The sequence below is a fragment of the Lacerta agilis genome, chromosome 3, assembly GCF_009819535.1.
Source record: "Lacerta agilis isolate rLacAgi1 chromosome 3, rLacAgi1.pri, whole genome shotgun sequence".
NCBI classification, from domain to species: domain Eukaryota; kingdom Metazoa; phylum Chordata; class Lepidosauria; order Squamata; family Lacertidae; genus Lacerta; species Lacerta agilis.
Window position 1 is genome coordinate 71,668,413 of NC_046314.1, and position 19,111 is coordinate 71,687,523.

Sequence of the window (19,111 nt, forward strand, 5' to 3'; positions counted from 1 at the left end):
CTGCATCAAATGTGCATCATATGTCTATTGACAAAATTCTCACTACAAAAAGGTTTAGGGATTTAATGTGAATAGGTGACATTCCAGTTAAGCTTGCCATCTACAGAGGACTCAGCTATACAGCTGCAGATAAAACATTTTAAGTGTGTTTAAGTGTGCAATATACAATGTGACACTAGATGGCGATGGTGAGCCTTATGGAAAATTCAATACATATATATATTTTTAAGCGTTTTCAGAGCGGTTTTGATATGTGTCTAGATTCCACCAGACAAGGTTTCTATTCCTGCAAGAATTCTGTGGCTGAAATTTTGTAGTTTAACCTTTGAAGCAGAGCCAGCAGAGCACAATGCATGAGGCAACAGATGGGCAGGAAAGCATCTGGTGACATATCAGTAGAGCCAATGAGTGGACAGCAATGTTTGGAATAGGGTGTGGCCAGCACAGAAGTCGGCACTAGGTGGAGTGCCATCAATACTCAGCCAGGATGGAGACAGGTTAGAAGTGATGCATTTGAGGATTTTGTAATACAGTGGTACCTCGGGTTACGTACTTAATTGGTTCCAGGGTGCCGTTCGTAACCCGAAAAGTACGTAACCCGAACGGCGATATCGCACATGCGCGAAAGTGCGATTTCACGCTTTGCGCATGCGCAGATAGCACAGGACGCTTCTGTGCATGCACGGACTGCATGCGGGGCAAAAAACACTTCCGGGTTACCAGAGTACATAACCTGAAAAAACACAACCTGAAGTGGACATAACCCGAGGTACGACTGTACAGCAGAGGGAATCTGTGTGACAGGTGGCTGTTTGGACACCAATACAAAACTATTACTAGAAAGCCAAATATGGGTACAAACATGAAGAGTCCTAATTATAGAAGCTGAAGGGGGTGCTGAAATTTAAATGGTCTGAAAAGGATAGATATGGAATGTCGTTAATGTCCAGTGTACATTCCTTCAAACACCCACAGTAATAGCTCCTGGAGCTGGAGTAAACAGTAATATGTACTGTATACACCTTTGGACCACACCAGCAAGGCCGAGGGTGGGTGGGTGTCTACATTGGTTCCCAGTATGTTTCTGGGCTGGGCACAATTCAAAGTGTTGGTGCTGACCTTTAAGTTTAGGGCTTTAAAGGTCAGCACCAACAATACCTAAAGGAGCATCTCCACCCCCATCGTTCAGCCCGGACACTGAGGTCCAGCTCTGAGGGCCTTCTGGCGGTTCCCTCACTGCAAGAAGCGAAGTTACAGGGAACCAGGCAGAGGGCCTTCTCGGTAGTGGCGCCCGTCCTGTGGAACGCACTCCCATCAAATGTCAAAGGAATAAACAACTATCTGACTTTTAGAAGACATCTGAAGGCAGCCCTGTTTAGGGAAGCTATTAATATTTGATGAATTATTGTATTTTAATATTTTGTGGGAAGCCGCCCAGAGTGGCTGGGAAACCCAGCCAGATGGGCAGGGTATAAATAATAAATTATTATTATTTCTTCTTCTTCTTCTTCTTCTCTTCTTCTTCTTCTTCTTCTTCTTCTTCTTCTTTCTTCTTCTTCTTTCTTTCTTCTTCTTCTTTTCTTCTTCTTCTTCTTCTCCTTTCTTCTTCTTCTTCTTCTTCTTCTTCTCTTCTTCTTCTTCTTTTCTTCTCTTCTTCTTCTTTCTTCTTCTTCTCTTTCTTCTTCTTCTCTTCTTCTTCTTGGCAGCCCAGGACCTCCATATACACTGCCCAGGCTTGCATCCAAGGGAAGCTCACTTCAGTGCTGTTACACAGTGGTTTGACTTCATCCACGAGCTGCCTCCATCGTCTGCGAGGAAGACGGATGCCAACAACAGCATACAGTTCAGTTTGAAGAGCAGCCCAGAACATGAGCTTAATAAGGGCAGGCAGAACTATGCTGGCTCCTCTGGCCACGTGACAAGGTATAAGTCAGCTGCTGGGGCACATAACGCTGTCTAGGCAGCACCTTTGGGTAAAAATTCAGCCTGCAAGCTTTAGCAGACATGCTGCCTCAAGAGGGTCCATAGTTAGGGTGGTGTTCAGCTAAAGTTTACTTGGTTAGACCCATTGAAATTAATGAACATAGAAGTCCAAGAATCATAGAGCTGGAAGGGATTCCAAGGATCATCTAGTCCAACCCCCTGCAATGCAGGAATCCTACCCACAGCCAACCCTGGGTGGGTTCGAACCACCAACTTTCTGGTTAACAGCCAGACACACTGAGCCATTGTGCCACCTGATGAACATGACCACATTAGAACCATTAATGTCAGTTGGTTTACTCTGAGTAATTTTTTTTACTGTCACCCAAGGTTTGGAAGCTTAGCCAATAAGAGTCCTAGTTTTGAAATCTTTGGTGCCTTACAGCTAGTAAAATAGCTACTTTCCAAGTCTGTTGCTAAGAGAGTAGCAAATAGGCTGTGAATATCTAGCTGTTTTAAGAATTATGTTACTAATAGGAAATAATTCAAGATTTCTCTAACATAACATTATTAATTAATCTGATCCTAGAGCAATGCTAAAAAAGCTCTTCTTTTCTCTATTACTGATGAAATTATACTTTTGGAGAGGAAGAGTTATTTCACCAATGGCAAGAAACACACACACATTTTAGTACAGTCTGATCCTCATTTTCCTTTTCCTTAGTATAAAACATAGCATAGCTAAGGGCAGACATTCATCTCTCAGTAAGGTTGAATAAGGACAGAAGCTTGTTAAAAGCATTTCATGACTTCATTCTGCCATTTATAATAATCCACCATTTAAGTATATAGTATTCATTAAGCTTAAAGTTGTCCTAGTACAACATAGACATCCCTGGACAGCCTAACTACTAGAAAACCATCACAGAACATCTGCACCCATTCTGTCCCCTGGTTTCTTCATTCTAACTTCCCAGACAACTCACATTCCACCAAGCTTTTTGTACAAATTGCACGTACAAAATTGCAACCTGCCTTGCCACAGAACCCAGCTCACTGCACCCATGATTACCACTCTCGCCCAGAGACAATGATGAGAGGAGGCAGACATCTAAGAGCCCCTTTACCCACTGCCCTATGAAGCCTATTTGTATACCTTGGCGTGTCCTTTCAGAAAGCATTTACTAAACTCAGGAACTGCACATATGGGTTTGCAGAAAAGGAAACAGCCCATGCAGGCAATAGCTTATGAATCCCAGAGCTGGAAGTGGCAAATTTAACCATTTCTGCTGCTTTGGCCATTAGAGGTAAAGGTAAAGGGACCCCTGACCATTAGGTCCAGTCGTGTCCAACTCTGGGGGTTGCGGCGCTCATCTCAACGTTACTGGCCGAGGGAGCCGGCCTACGCTTCCGGGTCATGTGCCAGCATGACAAAGCCGCTTCTGGTGAACAGAGCAGCGCATGGAAACGCCGTTTACCTTCCTGCCAGAGCGGGTACCTATTTATCTACTTGCACTTTGACGTGCTTTCGAACTGCTAGGTTGGCAGGAGCTGGGACCGGAGCAACGGGAGCTCCCCCCCGTCGCAGGGATTCAAACTGCCAACCTTCTGATCAGCAAGTCCTAGGCACAGTGGTTTATTTTTTTTTTTATAAGATTTTATTATTTTCCAATAAAACACCAAAAAAACAAAATTAAACACAACACAAGGCATAAAAACAACAATAAAAACATAACAATAACAATACCAATAAACATAAAAAGAAAAAAGACATATACATACCTTAACCATTACCTATCTTTATACTTTCCTGTTTACTAACTTCTTAATTTGGGGACTTCCCCCATTCCCTCCACTGTCTTCAAAGTCAAAAACATCTTAAAGGTAGCTTTATATCTTGTTCATTTACAATTGCTCGAATTTTTGATATGCTTAACTTTACACAATCATAATCTTAGTCAACTATAAATCTTATCTTAATGTCAAAACTTAACTCCTATTTAACAAATAAATCATTCATTCAAAAATTTTCTTTTGCCAGTTTTATCAAATATAACCCTACTAAGCCTCTAATTTATCTCTGCTCAAATATTCAATTTTACTGATTTAACTAAATAGTCTTTAAATTTTTTCCACCTCGTGACAACCGTCTCCTCCCTCTGGTCTCGGATTCTGCCGGTCAGTTCTGCGAGTTCCATGTATTCCATCATCTTCATCTGCCATTCTTCCACCGTTGGTATCTCTTCCCCTTTCCATGTTCTTGCCAATATATTCTAGCTGCTGTTGTGGCATACATAAAAACCACTCTGTCCTGACTGGGTATCTCTTCGTTGGTCCATGCTCCAGAAGAAATGCCTCTGGTTTTCTTACAAAAGGTAACTTTCATTACCTTCTTCAACTCATTGTAAATCTTATCCCAGAAAGCATTTACCGCTGGGCACAGCCACCACATATGATAAAAGGTACCTTTCGCATGTTTACATTTCCAACATACATCTGACATTTGGTATTCCTCTTAGCTATCTTAACTGGTGTCAAATACCATCTATACACCATTTTCATTATGTTTTCTCTTAAACTAGACAAGCAGTAAATTTGATACCTTTTTGCCACAATCTCTCCCAGTCATCCATCATGATATTATGTCCTATATCTTTCGCCCAATCTATCATTGATGATTTAACCAGTTCATCTTTCGTATGCCACTCTAGCAAAAGATTATACATTTTGGAAAGGTTCTTAAAGTTCGATTCTATCAGTTCTGTTTCCAGTTTGATTTTCTACTTGAAAACCAAACTTTTTTGTCCATCTTAAATGTTTCAAATACCGATGATAGTGCAGCCAGTCGGGGACCTGGCTTTCACCTGATCATAGCTTTTTAGCTTAAAAGAGTCCCCTTCCTGCTGCAATATGTCCTATATCTTAACCAGTTTGCAGACAGTTCGGTCTCTTATAGGCCTTGGCTCCACTGGAGAGATCCATCTAGGGGTCTTTCCTCTCTAACAAGTCTTTATATCTAGTCCAAACCTGATACAAGGATTTCTAACTATATGAGTCTTAAAAGTCTGTGGATCTTAACCTTGTCGTACCAAAAGGTATGCGTGCCACCCAAACATATTATCATGACCTTCCAAGTCCAACACATCGACGTTCTCTACTTAAACCAATCTTTTAGCCAGCAAAGGCCGCTGCTTCAAAGTAAAGTCTTAAGTCCGGCAGGGCAAAGCCTCCTCTGTCTTTAGAATCTGTTAAGATCTTAAATTTTATTCTTGGCTTTTTGCCCTGCCATATGAATTTCGATAGGTCCTTTTGCCATTTCTTAAAACAGTCTAGTTTATCCAAAATTGGTATGGCTTGGAATAAAAAACAGCATCCTTGGTAGGACATTCATTTTAACCACTGCTATTCTTCCCATTAACGATAGTTTAAAGTCTTGTCCAGATCTCCATGTCTTTTTTATCTCCATCCACAGTTTTTCATAGTTATCCTTATACAGGTTCAAGTTCTTATTTGTGAGATTGATACCTAGATATTTTACAGATTTGACAAAATTGAGGCCTGTGGCTTCTTGGATTCTTTGAATCTGTTCTGCACTCATATTTTTACCTAAACTTTTGGTTTTCCTGCTTATTTAATTTGAAGCCAGCTACAAGTCCAAATTGTTCAATTAATTCCAAAGCTCTGGGGACACTGCTTTCTGGTTCGTGCAGGGATAGCATCAAATCGTCCGCGAAGGCGCGTAATTTGTAGTCCTTCTCTCCCACCTTAATTCCTTTGTCTGTTTATCTTTCCGAATCATATTTAGAAGGACTTCCAGGACCGTAATGAAAAGTAAAGGGGAAAATAGGGCACCCTTGTCTTGTTCCTTGTCTCTACTTCAATCTCCTCCGATATCACACTGTTCACAATGACTTTTGCTCTTTGTTCTGTATAAATGGCCTTAATGCCATTAAGAGTTTTTCTCCAACTCCCTTTTTTCCAAGTCTTTTCATAAATATCCAGATACTTTATCAAAAGCTTCTCTGCATCAACAAAACAATAGTGCTGCTCTGTATTTATATCTCTCTCCAGTTTTTCTAAAATGTCCACAATAATTCTCGTATTATTACTTATTTGTCTTCCTGGTAAGAACCTGCTTGGTCTCTATGAATATGATCTTTCAGCACTCTTTTCAACCTTGTAGCCAGAACATTTGCAAAAATTTTATAGTCCACTTTCAAAGGGATATTGGACGGTAGTTTTTCATTAGAGTCTTATCAGTATCTGGTTTTAATATCAGTGTGATAAAGGCTTCTTTCCACGTTTCTGGTGCCCTATTTCCTTCTAGTATTCCATTGCAAATTTCTCTTAACGGCTGTGATAGCCAGTCTTTCAATGTCTTATAATATTTTGCTGTTAATCCATCCGGTCCTGGAGCCTTCCCCAATTGCATGTTGTTTATTGCATCTTCTATTTCTTGTGTCGTTATTGGTGGTTGAGAGTTATTATTTTTCCTCTGGGACCTTTTGCAATCCATTCTTTTCTAGAAATCGGTCTATCTCTGCTTCATCTCTTCTCCTCCTTGTACAGTTGCTTATAGAATCTCTGAAAACCCATCTGATTTCCTCCGGTTTCTCTACATTTTTTCCATTTACTACACATTTACTGATGACATTTGCCTTTGTCTTTTCTTTAATTGCCAAGCTAGTAGTTTTCCACATTTATTTGCAGATTCAAATGTTCTTTGTTTCATCATTTTCACTTTCCATTCGATATCTTGATTCATAATATTCGCATATTGAGATTGCAAGTATTTAATTTCTTTTTGGATTTTGACGCATCTGGGATGTCCTCTTAATTCTTTTTCCTTTCCTTTGATTAATTTCAACAATCTCTCCATTTCTGCATTTTGTTGTTTTTTCTTTTTGCCTTTCACTAATGAGGAATCCTCTCATTACTGCTTTACTTGCATCCCAAGCAATCCTTTTCTCCACTTCTGAGTTCCAATTAATTTGAAATATTCTTTCATCTTTTTCGCCGCTCTTTCTACTAGCTTGGTATCTCTCATCAATGCATCATCCATTCTCCACCTGAAAGAATCCTTGGAAATCAATTTTTAGATTTACCTGCACCGGATTATGGTCTGAAAGCGTTTTGGGACCGATTTCTGCTTTTTGTAATTTTGGAGCCAATTCATTCGAGATCCAGATATAATCTATCCTCGACCATGACTGCTGCGATTCACTGAAGTACGTTGCCTCTGTTTCTGTGGGGTTTTTTAATCTCCAAGAGTCCACCAAATTCAGATTGTCCACCATTTCAAAAAAAGTCTTTGGGAGTTTCCCATCATTTGTTAATTTTGTTCTTTGAGATCTATCCATTAATGTGGAAAACTGCCCCATTAAAATCTCCGAGGCAAACTACCTTATAGTCCAAATAATCCAGCAGCAAATCATGTATTTTTTTGTAAAAAATCGACGTTCCATCATTTGGTGCATAAAGTCCCAGAATCAAAAATTTTTCGCCTTGTACGTTAATTTCAATTGCGATGTATCTCCCTTCTTCATCTTTAAATAGCTGTCTTGGGCTATATTTCTCCTTTGCATAAATCACTACTCCTCTCTTCTTGACCTTGTCCGATGATATGAACTCTTGGCCTAATTTTTGTTCTGTAGTAGTCTTCTGTGACGCCGGACTATGTGGGTTTCCTGTAAACATATTATGTCCAAATTCTTCTTTCTATGCTGTAAAATACTCTGCGTCTCTTTGGTCTCTGGTTCAATCCCCGAACATTCCAAGTCATTAACTTGAGCGCCATTTCTTTGTTTATTCCTCTCCTCCAGTTGCCTCTCCTTTCTTTTCTTGTTCTGGATCTTGCTTGGTCCTGGTGATCCCGACGGTGGTGGGAATACCTCTGGAAACTTGTAGAGCTGTGCTGGATCTAATGGGGTTTCCTTTAAAGGATTCCAGATGCTTGTCCAAGAACTTTTGCTTTTCCGCCAGGGACCTTATTTTTATCTTTTTTCCCTTCAAACGTAAATGCCAGGCCTTCTGGAAATTCCCAACTGAAGGAGATTTTTCTTCTTCTTAGCTCCGTCACCAGGTCGTTATAAGGAGCTCTTTTTTCCAAAAAAAATCTGGGGATATCCTTATAAAAAATTACTTTGTTCTGCTGTACCACCAGGTTGTTTCTGTAGTGTAAATCCAGAAAATAATCTCTGTCGTGTCTATCATGCAGCACAATCAAACAGTCACTGACTGTTTTAGTGCTTTTCTTTCCTCTGGAGCCTCTTGGTCCAAATCTGAAGGCCTTCACTATGCGTGCTGAGACATTCACCTCTTCTAACTCCCAAAAAGTTGAAAAATAGTTCCACAATATAGGCTCTTAGGTCTTCCCCCTCCAATTCTGGAAGACCCCTTATTCTTATGTTTCCTTCCCTCTGATGTAGTTGCAGAAAGCAAGAGACTCTTCCACAGTTCTCTGCCGTGTTCCAATATTTTCTAGCTGCTCCAATCTAAATTGTCCAGTTTTTCCTCCACCTTTTTTATTTTTTCTCTGACCACTTTGATTTCCTCAGAGTCCTTTTTTAACGTAGTCACCTCCTGCCCAATTTATTAATTTCTTCTCTGTTCTTTTTACATTTTCCTCAATTTGACCAATTGATTTTTCTAAAATCTGGGTAGAGGTTTTAATATCAGCCTTAATATCCACTTGGAGTTTTTCAATTGCAGAGTTGACTGTGGTATTCACTGATGCACCAATAGTGTTCACCGATTCTTGTGTTTGCTTCAACCCATCGGTGACGCTTTTCAAACCTGCTGCAATTTCTGCAACACTTGCAACCAATTTCTCCATTTGTTCCTGCAGGGTTAAGGAAACAGAGCCTTTCCTTTTTTCAGAGCCAGTTCCTTTAGATCTAAGTTCCATTCCCTGTGGGCTCTGTAACTGTAATCTCAAGGTCACTCCAGTTGCTGTAGTGACAATCTCAGACATTCACAGCAGAAGACCAACAGTCCCAAAAGTAAACACCAGGTGGCCTGCAGCTAGCTTCTGAGAACAAAGAGGCTGCTGAGCCAGGAATCCACAACAGTCCAGCAATCCAACTTTTAGGCAAGAGTTCAGATTTTTCAAAAGTTATAAGTTCCTTAAAGCCAAGAAGAGTCTATTTTAAATAGCCCAAGTCAGTATCTGTTTCTCACTTGCAATGTAACCACCAAGTCTATAAAATAGCTTGTATCTGGCTGCAAAAGAGTCAAAGTATCTCCACTGGTAAACAGTCACTGTAACACTGGAACACCAACAAAGAAAAAATGGCAACAATATATCCCAGCCCGCTACTGACCCGGAATCCTAATCCAGAGGGTGAGGGGCTTCTTCTTTTGCCATATCAACTGTTTTTGGATCTTTAAACAAACTTTAAACAACTTTTAAATCACTTTTAAGAAGTTTGGCAGAGTTCGCAAAACTTTCCCGTTAGCCGCGGCTTTGATCTTTTAGCGCTACCAAGCTCGCGCAAACAGTTCAAAGGGAACAGGCTTCCTTTTAAAGTTTCCTCTGCAAGCAGTGCTCTTTAAACTTGTAGAATAATCCAATATTTTAACTTACAGAGTTTCTTTGGAAGTTTCTATGTAGGAAGTGCCGGGGTGCTCAAGTCTGGCGGGATCGCTGCTTTGATCCTCCGCAGGCAGTCGCTTCTTCAGTCCCGTGCTGGGGCTCCGCTCACCCGATTCTCCCCCTTACGAGGGTAAATCAGGAGCGGAGACAGCACTTCTGGGACCCACGAAGCCGTCGGTCCACGGGACGCTCTTCCCGTGGCTTTAAGGGACCCGGGGCGCAGGCACGGAGATCCCTATCGCCTAACGGAGGACGGAGCCATCGGACTCCCGTCCGCCATTGACTCGGCACCTAACAGTGGTTTAAGCCACAGCGCCACCTGGGTCCTTAGAGGTAGCTAGCTCTAAATTGAGAAGGCACTGGGAGAGAGATGGACACACACCCCAACATAGTATGGGGCAAATTGGATATAGCTGGTTTGTCACTGAAGAAAGGAAGCACAGCATCCCTCCTTATGTCTGTTATCTGCCTAAACATACAAGAAGACACCTGTTATAATGGAAACATTACAGTCCAAATTCTTGCACTGGCAAATAGAAGCTATCAAATAATAATAAATACATCCAAATTGAAGACCAGGTTCTGTTGCAAAGATACAATCTAAGAGAGACTTCACCTTAAATTCTCCTTATTTGCATATTCTTTTCTGGGTTGTTATTTTAAATTTTTGATGTTGCAATTTGCTGATGTTCTTTCAGTGGCTTCATTAATATAACCCATTTAGTTTAGGATACAATACCCATTTTGGGGAGCAGATTTTTTGCCTTTAACTACTTTCCTAAATTCAAACATTTTCTATTGTTCTCGAGGATTTAGCTGTCACATTAACTGACCTAATTGCTTTAGATCGAGGCTTTAGAGTTCAGAGTTAAGCCAACTGAAATCAAATGAACTTTGGGTGAACAAGGATGAAAATTTACCAAGGATTCTTGTAAAGATGAATAGTGCTGGTAACATCATTTACCTATGAACCATGCAATTCCTTCCAGCAGAAATCTCCTAGCAGTCTTCTGTGTTACATCAAAGGAAATTGACCATTGTTGTCTTTCATTTGATTTCATTTTTGTTGTCCCTCTTTGTTCCTGTGCTGATCTTTGGGCACTTGCAATATGCACATTCCCATAAAAGGGAGCTCAAAAGAATAATCAGGCTGGAGCAACCACTCATGAGTAGCTTTCATCCTAAGCAGGGGCTCTAGCCTGCTCTTCCAAGCAGCAGAATTGCACGAACCATCTTTCTGTGCAGAATGCCAAAAGGGATATTGAAGAGAAGCTGATAGGTTTTGCTGAGGCATTCACTCTCTTTGGACAAAATACAAATGGAGTATCATAACTGAGGGGGATAAATTGCAAAAAAGGTGCAGGTTGCACCAGCTGATTCAATGTCCTCCTGGGACATAGCCCCTAAAGGCCACAACCCTTCATTGTTTTGGCATATGCTGGCTCAAATGAGATAGAATCATGGACAAGTTTATGCAATGGAATTTACCTATCAAAGGATACTCCAAAGAGCTGTCATTATTTATTCATTTCATAAAATTGACACACCACTTGATTGTAAAAAACTTGTTGGTACTACCCACTCTTCACCCTATGGTCCCAGTGCGGGTTACAACATTGCTTATACAGCTAAAATGTGTCTGTGTGTCTTTGACCTGTGCCTCTGGAAAATGCTTAATATGCCTATGCTCATAATAAACGAGGCTGTAAGTTCACAAGGTTTCTCCCCTTGTCAATAGATTATCCTCAGAGCATTCTCCATTTGCCATTGTCCACATGACGCTCTCCTCTTTCTCAAAATTTTACAGCAGAAATGAATGTGAAATTAATGATTTCTACATCTGAATTTTTGAATTCTAAATTTGAATGCATTATCGTTCACATACAGTAATTCTCTCTCTGTGTGTATATTGCTAGGCTCAAATAGCAAATGCAGTAAGCTATAGGCTATCAACTACTGTCAGAATTTAGAAACACAGGAAGCTGCTTGAGTCAGACTTTTGGTCCATCTAGCTCACTTTTGTCTAAACTGACTGGCAGTTTCAGACTGGGGACATGCCCAGTTCTATCTGGAGGTTCCAGGAACTGAATCTGGGACCTTCTGCAGGCAAAGCAGATGCTGAAACACCAAATTGCACTGAATTGTCAAATATTAAACCTTAACAATTTTCAAACATCAAATCTTGTTGGATGATGGCTGCCAATTAAGGTGAAAAACCACAATACTATTTCACATCAGATAATACTATTGCATACTGAATACAATTTCACAACATCTATCAATACAAATACTTATACCGGCACATGATAACTGACCAACTATCAAACTATCATATCATGCAGTGAATACACGGAAATGCTTTACGATTCCATGCGCGCTATGAAATTCTGAACTCAAATACTAAAGCAAAATGGCAAATATTGAAATCAGATATTATTAGATGTAAACGCAGACATCAAATATCAAAATGTAATAAACAGAGCATACTGGAGAATTTTTCACCCAAATCTACACAGAATAATTTTGGGGAACAAATTAATGTCAACTCTATATGAATATGGTTCTCCCAACATTTTAAGAATAATGCAGCCTACAAATGAGGGCAAGCATGGTTGTATGGGTAATTGAAATGACTTCTGCTGTTGATCTGCAATGCTCCAAAATGGGGCAAGGCTATTTTTTTTATAAAGTTACAGTTATGTCGGTAAACGTCTTCACTTAAGAAAAGAACAGATGGCCCAGTCTGAAGCTTTTCATTCTCAGATTTCTAACATTATCTACAGTATTACTACTGTCTGAGCTTGTTAAGGTCACAGGGAGAGGAAAGGGTTTTCTCATCGCACAAATGCTTGGTTACATCTGGATAAGACTTTCCCATCTTTGAGGCCCATCAGAGGTGCCTCACTGTCACCCGCTGCTTTTTGAAATCCTGGTGTAAAAGAGAGAAAGAGAGAGAGAGAGAGAGAGAGAGAGGAGAGAGAGAGAGAGAGAGAGAGAAAAGCAATCTACAAAAGCTCACCCCTACATTTCATCTGAATGAAGTCCAGCTGATGAATTGACTGCAACAATGGCTCGCTATCCAGAGTGAGATCAAATTCAGCAGATACTTTGGGTTCCAGAGCTCCTTTGACCCACTGCTCCTGAGACACTTGAACACGTTTGATTAAAGCATCTGAAATCTGAAAGGGAAACATTAATCCCCAAGCTATAGAATAATCATTTAAAATTGATTGTGACTTAAGCAATTGTAGGCACAGGTGCTCTATATAGGACACTCCAGGGCTGGCCCAGAATTGTGTCCTCAGCATTTGTTGTAGCCACCAAGTCTGAACAGGGCGTGGCAATTCTTTTTGCCTGTGCACTCTGGATGGAACAATCCATTATGAGAAAAACATGGAGAGATTAAACTAATGCAAATGGACCAGTCTCAGAGGAGTCTATTTATCCCTGGCTTCTGCCATTGAAATGGATGGAGTATCCCATGTTTGAATGCACAAGACCTGTGCATGCATCGGAGGGCACTTCCAGATTCTCACTATCTTGAGTGGGATTCAGTCACATATTGGAAAATTCCAGTTGCACAATTCCAGTTGATTGGGAGGTCTTGTGCAACAAATCTGCTTCTGCAAATTATAGAATTTTGTGATAAGGAAAGTGGTTGGGGGAAGATGCACTGGAAAGTTTGGGAAAATGCTTGATGCAACATTGTCAAACCTCAGAACAAATTAGGGTACGTGCTCACTAAATTTTCAGCATCTTCTAACCTGCTTCCAAACAAATCAGGATGAATGCTTAATGAGTGAGCACACGTGGGGCTTCAGAAGTACAATACTTCATAATTTTTTCTCATTAATCACAACATTAAGAGGCAACATACCTGTAAAAACCCAGAAGGGTCATTTTCTTTGATACTTCAAGACAATATTCCATAAGCCCTGTAGACTGGCGCAGCTTCAGAGTACAGTGGTTTATCTGGTCCCAAACAACCTGGGGAGGGGGAAATTCCATATATAGTAGATAATCCTCTGGGCTTTCACTGAATTAAATAACTTATTCGGAAGCAACAGCAGGAAAGCAAAGGCACTTGCAGCCACATGGACACCACATCTGCATCAGTACCACTTAGTTGTCATTACTTAGCCATAGTTCTTTATAAGAATTTCATCATAATTTTAATGGTGCTAAATAATTTGGATAATTCATGCTTAAGACAATCCATTAAAGAAATTAAAAATAAATACATATAAAAAATGGAAGTTCAGTGCTCAGAGACAATATACCTCTGATTACCACAGACTGGAAACAAAGAGGGTGTGGCTATCTCTAGCATGCCCTAGTTGTAAGGTTAAAGGGCATTAACCAGCCACCATTGGATACTGATAGGCCAACTCTATATATCTTTTCTTTATCTATCCTGGTGGTAAGCCCGGGTGCAGTAGCAGTGGGGAATGGCCAAGGAGCATTTTCAGGGAAGAATCAGCAGACACAGTAAAGGGTTTTCTCCACAGCCACCAACCTTCTCCTATAATGTCCTGCATGTCCTTGACTTTATGTTATCACATAAATGTGGTTTTAGAGTTCATTTGCCATGACAGCATACAGTTTGGCCCTCATTCTAATGGGGCTTGATCTTGGGGCAGTACCAGCAGATGGTATCTCAAATAAGCCTACGCATTTATGGGTGTTGTCAAATGAAATTATCACTCACCTTTAACTTGTGTTCACGCTCTTTGGTAACTTTTGTGAGCAGTTTTTGCCTTCTGACGAGTCAAAGCATCAACCAAGGCATCACACTGAGCCACCAGACAGGCTTCATAGTCCAAGCCATTTTCCTTGAAGATAAAAACAACAACAACAGCCCACATTTCCTTCTACAACTGAAAGCCTTTTTACTCAATGCATTGCCAGTGTTTTCATCTTCCTGGGGATGTTTTTTTTTTTTTTAAATGAGGATTTGGCAGCATGCTGTTTGTGTGATTCATTACAAGTTGTGACGTTAATAACAGCTTGTTGTAAAAGTTCTGTGGGGATGCTATCAAGATGGTTATGCTGGAACACTGAAAAGTCTAAATCTTTAGAATATTTACATTTTTTGCAGTTTTGGGAAATGTTACTATAAAATGGTTCAGTATCATGGAGAGGAAATGCGCAACTCCCTTTCATTTCAATGGGATTTGCTTTCATAGACAGTTTGTGGTGGACTGTCCCCACCATCTCCAAATTTGTTTTCAAAGCTGTCATTGCAATCTGAAATTCATTTGTAGCTGCACAGTGTACAAGTGGAAAATAATTCAGTTTGAAACAAAACAGCTGACAATAAATGTATTGTTTCAGAACATGGGCATGTGTATTGCTGTAAAGTTATGGTGAAAGAAACACGTAGCTTCAATTCTACTGAGCCTGACTGAAGTCTTAGGGACTTATGCCTGAGTAAGTATGAACAGCATTCCAGCTTTGTAAATCAAAATAATAGTTTCTTCTCCAGAGCTTTTCATTAGGTTAGATGGTAGACAAAACAATTGTGTATGTGTTGGGTATGTGTGTCTGTGTGAACAGGATTTTAATTTTTTTTATTTGGCTGATGTTATTGGATTAACATTTTACAAAGTTGACCAAATAAGCAACTTCTAAAAAGCAAAGTGGGGCAGGATTGGAACCAAAGAAACTTTTATGCACCAAACCGACACAAAGTTTCTACACACAGTTAAAAGATAAAGGTAAAGGACCCCTGACAGTTAAGTCCAGTCGCGAACGACTCTGGGGTTGCAGCGCTCATCTTGCTTTGCTGGCCGAGGGAGCCGGCGTTTGTCTGCAGACAGTTTTTCCGGTTCATGTGGCCAGCATGACTAAGCCGCTTCTGGTGAAACCAGAGCAACGCACAGAAACGCAGTTTACTGTATATTCTGGCATATAAAACTACTTTTTAATCCAGGAAAATCTTCTCAAAAGTCAGGGTCGTCTTATACGGCGGGTGGAGAATCTGCGGTAGAGTATATTTCAAACTCTATATTTTAACTGGAAAAGTTGGGGGTCGTCTTATACGCCGGAAAATATGGCACTTTCCCACCGGAGCGGTACCTATTTATCTACTTGCACTGCGTGCTTTTGAACTGCTAGGTTGGCAGGAACTGGGACCGAGCAATGGGAGCTCACCCCGTCACAGGGATTCAAACCGCCGACCTTCCAAACGGCAAGCCCTAGGCTCAGTGGTTTAGGCCACAGCCCCACCTGCGTCCCTCTACACACAGTTACCTGGAAGCAAATGCCCATTGGTTTCAAAAGCATTTACTGTACTTCTAAATAAGTGTGCATAGGAGTGCGCCCTAAAATAATGCAGTTTTCTTTCTTTATTCTTGTTGCAAAAAATGCCTATACCTCCAACGTTAATTAAAAAGATATATATGGCAATGAACAGCATAAAATCCACAATAAAATTACATTCATAACCAAGCACAAAATGCATCAATAATCAGTAGATCAGATTAATAGATACATAGATATAGTTGGTTCACCATTCAGGAACTGCCTGGGTAAACGCATGAGTATTAAGCAGGTACCTAAATGCCAATACTGCAGGTGCTGTAGGATTGTCAGTACTGATGCTCATTGGAAGCTTGAATTGTTTATCATTATAATCTGTTTAAATGGTGATCACTATAATTTGTTCCATCAATGCATTTGGGACACAACCTAGCACAGAGTTAGGTGTTGTGCTGGATCGCGACACATAGCATTTGTTTCAAGTTAGCCATATAGTCCTATTAAAATAAAACAAAACTACAAAACATGCTTAATATCTGCCTGTTTAGTTACTACAGTTTGATATAAAATCCAAAAACAGCTAGAATTTTGTAATTATTACCTGTATCTGCTGTAGTATATTTTTCAGCTGAACCAGAAATTCCTTTGCTTCCTTTGCTTTATCTGAAATGCCATTTAAAGCCTGAGACAGTTGTGCCTGTAAGGGGAAAAAGCCCAGTGATGCCAAGTATAAAATACGGTAGATAATCTTTATTCTTTACAAGTTATGCCTAAAATAGTTACTATATATCTCAAGCATTTTAGTGCTTTCTATCATTGGGTTTTTATTGATAGGAGAGAGAAAATGAACCCCTTAAAGTAGTGGGCAAGTTATGTGTCTAATCAAGACAGATTGCCTTTATGAACTCTTTTCACTCTGTTCAACTCCTTTCATTATGAACTCTTTTAGTCACTATAAAGGGCTCTCTTTACATGCTTAGGCTGCGATCCTGTGCACAAGTACACGGGAAGCAGCTCTGCTATACACAGTAGGACTTACTTCCAACTTTACAAAATTGTGTGTTCAGAGTCATTCTTAACAGAATTTTGCAAACTGTTGTTTTTCCTTTCAGGATTATAACATATAAGGGATTATTACCCTGTACTGACTTGTTTTCTCGTGAGAAAAGCATTAATCTAGACTCAGTAGTGGGGTGGGGTGGAGCTGCTGAGCCACCCTTCTGACACCAGTGTCACTGCTGCTTATCTAGATGTGGCTGGGGCAGGGCAGGGTAATGGTGAGGTTGGGACTGCAAAAGTCCCCTGGCAGAACAGCTGATATCAATCCAGCATGCCTGCTGGCGCATCTGCGTGACCCAAACCTCACTGCTGCCCTGCCCTAGTTCCTTCCTTCCTCTCCAAAGCAACCCCTTACACACCATAGTCACCACTCCCTTCCTTACCCATCTCTAAAGACATCACTCCCACTCCCTGTATGCCTTGCCAAAGCTAAACCTCCCTTTAGCCAAAGTGATTCCATCTCTAGACCTCGCCAAACTTTCCACTTGTTGACCGGGGCCACCTGCCTGCATGCTTCAGCTGCCCAGCCACTTGCTTGCATCCATCTCCGGGGGGGGGGGCAGTTAACAACAGCAACAACACATGCAAACATCAAATCAATTCAAATCCAGGAATAAATATTTTAAAAGGCATGTTGCAAGAGGAAGGCCTTTGGCAGGCTACAAAAATGCAATAGAGATGACACCCGCCTGATGCACAGGGAGTTCCAAAGGGTAGATGCCTCCACACTAAAGGCTATCCAAACCCTTGTAAACTATCATGCAGCCCACAAGTTCCTTCACAATAATGGAAAGAAGCTAAATTCCCATGTTGTAAATGCCATTGACTAAAGCCATTAAGAATTCCTGACTCTGGCTATTTCCCCAAGATTTTTCTTAACCACTTGTCCCAGAATCTGTCAATAGCATAGCATACAAGGACAGGTTCCTTATTGATTTTACAAATAAGCATTAATCCTACTATTCCTTCTCAGATAAAAGTTCATTGTTTATTCTGCATGTAATAGCAGCAGCAGATTAATATTGATCTTCCCTCACCTGATCTGGTTGCTGACTGAAGCTTACAAATTGCTGAGAATGGGAAGTTTCAGGACTTTGGAGGCCCACATTCTAAAACAGAGAGATTAATTCCTAAGCCCATGGAGGGCTGGTTCACAAACGGAAATGGGTAGCCCCACCCAAATGCAATCCCTCCCATAAGAGCTGCTTTGGATCAGCCCAGCCTACAACTAGTCCAGCATTCTGCTTCCAACAGAAGCTTCTAGGGTGATTAAACTCACAAGCAAAGCATGAAGACGTGGCATCCCATTGTCTGACCAGGGCAAATCCTGCCAATAACCAGTAACTACATATTTCAGTGAGAGCTGGACCATAAAGAAGACTGATCGCCGAAGAATTGATGCTTTTGAATTATGGTGCTGGAGGAGACTCTTGAGAGTCCCATGGACTGCAAAAAGATCAAACTTATCCATCCTTAAAGAAATCAGCCCTGAGTGCTCACTGGAAGGAAAGTTCCTGAAGTTGAGGCTCCAATACTTTGGCCACCTCATGAGAAGAGAAGACTCCCTGGAAAAGACCCTGATGTTGGGAAAGATGGAGGGCACAAGGAGAAGGGGACGACAGAGGATGAGATGGTTGGACAGTGTTCTCGAAGTGACTAGCATGAGTTTGGCCAAACTGCAGGAGGCAGTGGAGGATAGGGGTGCCTGGCGTGCTCTGGTCCATGGGGTCACGAAGAGTCGGACTTGACTGAACGACTGAACAACAACAACTTATTTCTATGACCCAGGCAATTCCTCCCCCCAGTTCTGTGCACATGCACATGCACTTTCCCTTAACCTGATACTCCTGGACTGAATTCTGGGGAAATCTACTCCTCCATTAACACTATTCAATGACTGAATATGACTGGGTTAAGTTGTGGGTTAAGTTGTGGGTATGCAGCCAATAATGCAGCATTAGAAGTTTGCCGGGTGCCAGGCACATTTTGCTCCTGGCTATCAGTCATCTGTGACAAAGTGAAGATGCCTGGGTGCCAGGATGGCACCTGATGTCTCCACCATCTGGAGGTGCATGCCTGGGGATCCTGGGATCTTGACTGTTTTCACACATTAGCAACACATCCTGTAGAATTCTATCTGTTATATTTTATCTGCACAATCAGAATGAATTCCAGGAACTAAAAAGTTGTATTGATAGAACTTTTGAGCCACCTGGCCCCCAAATTGGCAACTAGGCATTCTGTGTTGGTGATGGTAACCCTGGTTTAAGGCAA

The 19,111-nt window shown here is 41.0% G+C and overlaps 1 protein-coding gene across 1 annotated transcript in view; it reads right to left on the reverse strand.

Moving 5' to 3' along the window:
• TRIM67 (tripartite motif containing 67) overlaps positions 1-19,111 on the reverse strand; it is a 41,453-nt gene that overhangs the window by 15,954 nt on the left and 6,388 nt on the right. The window contains 6 exon segments of the mRNA XM_033144243.1: positions 12,537-12,696; positions 13,395-13,429; positions 13,432-13,504; positions 14,226-14,270; positions 14,272-14,349; positions 16,380-16,475. Coding sequence (XP_033000134.1) covers positions 12,537-12,696; positions 13,395-13,429; positions 13,432-13,504; positions 14,226-14,270; positions 14,272-14,349; positions 16,380-16,475 — 487 coding nt within the window.